Consider the following 4,982-nt stretch of genomic DNA (forward strand, 5'->3'; position numbering starts at 1 on the left):
GCGCATGCGCGAAACAAGCTGTCAGCTTTCCAGCTTTTCGCAAGCAAAACGGGACAGATTAGGCACGGATTTAAGACCAAAACACTAAAACTAAGGTATTGTATAATTGAACACACTGCCAGATTAATATTTTCAATTATTTTTATTGAAGGGCTTGGGCATGCACTGCATTTATAGCTTATTATGACAGCTCGCCCATGGTGCATATTTTGATCCTGTGCAGGCAGTGCATTTTATTTATTTTATTTTATTACTTTTATCTTTTCTATTATGTACTGTATTGTACTGTATTATTGATTTATTGTGTTTCATCTTCTTGTGCAACACTCAAAACCTTGTGTTGTTCAAATCGTGCTATATAAATAAAGTGGATTGGATTGGATTGAAATAAAGCCTTCAAACAAATCAGGCCTTTTGGAGCCTTCAAACAAAACACGGCTGTAGGCAAAGTGGCACAAACAGTGCACATGATTGTTGGATTGTCCTTTTCATAAAGTTACTACAATTATCAGAGAAAGAAAAGGGGTGGAGGGAGGAGGTTGAACTGTTGATGTTATGTGATGATCCAACAAGTTGAAGCACGCTGGACCACCTTCCAGAGGAACACGGTCAGCTGAGCACGTCCATCTCTTTCTCCATGGCCTCCACGTTATTCTCCAGGCTGTATGTAGCCCATTTGTTGAGCCTGCTGTAGAGAGGCAGTCCATTATTCTCTCTGTAGAGGTAGACACCAGTCACTCTGTCCCAGTTAGTGCTGCAGATAGGGCCAACGCTTTGGTGCTCTGCCAGCTGCTCCTTCTCTTCCTTCTCCAGTGCCACGAAGCCAAAGAAGCTCTTCACATTCTCTGCCGCCAGGAGGCGGGCGTGGACAGTTGCCGTGCGCTGGAAGAGGGTCTTTTCGTTAGAGCGGAACTGGGACCAGTAGTCTTCCTGCTGGTAGCCAAGTGGAGAGGAGAAGCGCTTCACACACAGCATCAGGAACACCGTCACAGACAATCCTGCCACCAGCAGCCAACCTATGAGCTGAGCAGAACAGACGTGAACAGTCGTGAGGTCAAGGCACTTGATTAGTTATATTTCAAACCAGTCTCATGGCAGGTCAGGAAATAGTCACAAAATGCAAACTATTGGTTTCGTGTACGACGCAAAGTCAATTGAAAAAGTCACTTAGGAATGATTTTGTTAAACACCACACAAAGTAAAATCAATCTTTCTCTCGACTCAAACCATCTCTACAACCTACAACCTGTCAGTCAGTCACCAGGGCAATACTGTTGTTGATGACACACAGCACATGATGATATGGTTTTCTTCCCGTTAGGTTAACGTCATCGTTAGCACCACTGTACGTCATACTATGATATTTCCCCGTTCATAGTCTACAATTCAGGAATACTGGTTCCATACTTAGGTGTCAGACATACTAATAAATGTCACACAGTGTCGTGGTGAATAAATATCATGTTGGTGCTATTAAAATGCTGCAACTAAAGTGCCAGACTGTTAAGATGCTAGTAGTATGTAGTACACTCGACTGACCCATGGTGTAACTTGATCACTGACTTACTTAGTACCTTACTTACTTAGTCAGCCACAGAGCAACCAATAGGGCTGGCCCTCAGGAAGGTGGGTGGGGAGATTGATGGGTACAAAATAAAAGGAATTTCAACCAGGAGACCAGTTTGTTTGATTTTCTTGCCTAAACCGAACATAACTGCACTGACGCTAACGCTTACTTTAAGCCTAATCATGACATTTTTCTTAACCTAACTTAGTGGTTCTCTTGTCTAACCTAACGTGGTGCAGGCATGGACGATACTTTTAATTCAGATACATTAGTTTGAAAGGCGTGGTGAGCAACACGAAAAAAGTGGGGATCTCATGTCCACGTGGCTACACGAATCAGTAGATTTCAATGTTGTAACTGCCATGAGACTGTGTTGTATATTTGTGTTTTCTGTTTGCATACTCATCATTCTCATCCTATTAGATATCATCAAATGTTATGGTGTGTTCACACAAACGCGAAGCAAACTTTTCATGCACAAATTTACTTACAAAGTCAATGCAAGTGACATAAATTAGGTAAAAACACAAATTTTGCGCCATTTGCTTCTACGTGCAAATTGGAATATTTCAGCTCTAACGAAACATTTTTAAGACTTGTGTAGAGACTTGACAAAACCATAATTAGAAATGCTTGTCTAGAAACCATACAAACAACTATGGTACAAACAACTCTGGTCTGGTCTGGTCTGGTCTCTGGTGTATATATGTCTAGATGACCTTATTTGGAGTGTTGATAAAGCAGCTACAATATTAGCATAGCTTAGCACCCTACAGGCTCCATTCACAAAAACATAATTTTAAAAGTTGTTTGCTTGTCGTTTTGCAGACAGACCTGACGTATAGTTAGGTGTAATTTCGCTAGCTGATTCCATCAACTTCCAGTCATTATGCTAAGAAACGCTAAGTACGTTCTATATTAAATTAAAAAGAGACAAGATTGGAATCAATGCTCTCACACATAGGCGTATCCAGCCCATTTTTAGGGGAGCATTAGCATTGAGTCCCAGCACCCCTAAAAAAGGGTGCATAGATAAATACAATAGAAAAATAACAGTCATGTTGTTTTTTAAAATGCAAGTCCGTGTTTGACAAGCTTAAACATGGTCAAAAAACCATAGACTAGACAATATATGGTTTACTTTAAACTGACAACAGACCCCCCAACCACATCATGGTAGGCCGATGGTATGATCCACTTTCTCTCTCTCCCACCTATCCCATTCAACCCCGTTATACCTCATTATCTTTTCATTTTAATACAATTTCATTTGTAGTACTTTGTTGTCCAGTCACAGTGATTCCCCCAAAAAGTCTGATGTTCTTCATTCACAAATGTGGGAATAATAGTCCAAAACAACATTAAAATGTACAGTTTTTTGTTTACCCCTAAAGTTAGAAGCGACCACATAAGCAAATCAATTTACTTCCCATAATGTTGAAGTATTTTTTGAATGGATTTTGACAGCAAATGAGATCAAGCGGCTGGTATTGATTTTTGATTGATATTTGATGTTTACATTTCCTACTTGTGTGCAGCTGTAATAACAAGTCTAAACCAGTGTCTGCAAAACAGTACTGCAAAAAAGTAATCCACTACCTGAGATTCATATTTCAGTCGTCGCTCAATTTCAGCCCAGAAGCGCTGCAGCTCTGTCGGAACACTTTCCTGACACGGGAATTTCGCCATTACCTTTGACCCCTGATCTAAGGGGAAGCCCTCAAGTGTCCTGGGGTCGACAAACTCACTGAGGGCACACATGTACGCCTTGCCCTGCAGCAAAGAGATAACTACCCACGTTAGCGGGGCCACTACACCTCGACCAATGACAGTTCCCAGAAGCGCAAAGGCTGCGGCTCCCGACAGCTTCCGGCACTTTCGGAGCCGACACTCAGACACCAGGTCCCAGGTGCTCTTGTTCATCATTACTCCTACAAGGAAAAATGCCAGCGCTGGAACACCAATGGCAGCCAGGCCGTAGCGGTAGTTCCTCCCAGAGGAACATGGACATTCAAATGCAAAAACATTGTATGCAGTCTGGCTGGCCACAGTGCCAAGAGCGATCAAACCGTTGAAGATCATCACATCTTTACTCTTGAAGAAGAGGGACACAAACTTAAAGTTCTCTGTGACGAGTGCAGCAGCAGCCATGTTGGGTCTTTGCTGAGAGTAACACTAAGGATGTGTGAGTTTGCTTTATGTCTGTCAGGCTGCAGAGAGAGAAAGAAAGCGGAAATACATAAGAATAGGAGTTCGAGTTTCCTGTTTCAAACAAACACATTTGATTATTACTGAACTAATAGTCAGTCTGAGTCTGAATGACTGCTTCATAATGAATGGATTCAGTTCAGTTAACCCACAGAAAATAAGTGCAACACCGAAGTCATACTTACTCAATCAAAGATAGAAGCCAGAGGATCCAGAAAAAATTCAAATAAATCCTGCCACTCGACTTAAAACAAAGAAGTCATGCAAAGCTGTGCTCTGGCAGTGTCCCGAGGTGGGACATGTGACTTGGCCTTTGCTATAATTTACATCCACTGTGACGACAGCTCAGGAAAAACTGGGGAAAATATCCAAAACACAAAATCAACTTAATATGTGTAAAACTGAAATGAGTATCTCCTCTTGCGTGCAGCTTTGAGTCTGTGTGCAAAGTCTGGGCACTAGTGATGACTCACAGTCAGGAACTGCCCTCCGGCTTCCTCCCCAGTGGAAAAAAATGTGGCCTGTAAGTGAAAACATGTGTCGCTCACAGTGCAATATAACAACAAAATACTGTAAAAGTGCAGCTATCCAGGAACCAATAGCCAGTCCGACTTTGGCTTATCCCAGCAGCTACATTGGCACTTACAAATAACAAAGTCAAATAAATCAGCAGGTAATTTCAACAATTATTGAGAAAATACTACATGTGCTTCTTTCTACCCTTCCTTCTCCTGATTGAAGTTGTTTTTTTCCTCTTGGACCTGGGATCCTCGCTCCCCCCCCCCCCCCCCCCCCCCACACACACACACACATATGCAGACCTGCATTTGTTTTAATAGGCCGTTATGTTGCAAAGTTTAAGAAAAAATTCTGTCAAGGCTTCACATAACCTTACTTTCCAATTACAACAGACAACAAAATAACCTGGCTACGCCCATTCCAGTAACCTTAATCAGTGTTGCCAGTTGCCATTTCCCATCTGGCAACACTGGTAACCTTAACCAGATAGGAAATGGCAAATTATCATACCAGAAGCTTAAAATTATTACATTTTTGTCATATTTGACAAAAGTCATAACCACAGGAACACAAAGGCCTTAATGTGTCATTTTATAAATATTAACTATTGGATGGACTCCTCATGAAATAACTTTGTTAATCCTCTAAACTCTCATCCTGCTCCATCAAAGCCAGTGCTTGAATTGGA

At 41.7% G+C, this 4,982-nt stretch overlaps 1 protein-coding gene across 3 annotated transcripts; it reads right to left on the bottom strand.

Annotated features, from left to right (window-relative positions):
• Positions 1-286: 286 nt before the first annotated feature.
• On the bottom strand, positions 287-4,100 carry LOC311020801 (calcium homeostasis modulator protein 2-like). 3 transcript variants are annotated; one of them, XR_014597939.1, is made up of 4 exons: positions 3,961-4,100; positions 3,260-3,777; positions 457-1,023; positions 287-394 (listed from the first exon to the last, which is right to left on the bottom strand). XR_014597939.1 is itself a non-coding variant. In XM_084021017.1 (3 exons), exons 2-3 carry the CDS (start codon positions 3,716-3,718, stop codon positions 610-612), a joined length of 966 nt encoding a protein of 321 aa, XP_083877143.1. In that variant the 5' UTR covers positions 3,719-3,777; positions 3,961-4,100; the 3' UTR covers positions 418-609. The 3 variants fall into 3 exon arrangements, 1 of the variants encoding a protein (XP_083877143.1); XR_014597940.1 differs by having other exon boundaries at positions 3,167-3,777; XM_084021017.1 differs by lacking the exon at positions 287-394 and having other exon boundaries at positions 418-1,023; positions 3,167-3,777.
• Positions 4,101-4,982: the final 882 nt, after the last annotated feature.

This window comes from Eutrigla gurnardus (assembly GCF_963514095.1).
Source record: "Eutrigla gurnardus genome assembly, chromosome: 11".
Classification (NCBI taxonomy): Eukaryota; Metazoa; Chordata; class Actinopteri; order Perciformes; family Triglidae; genus Eutrigla; species Eutrigla gurnardus.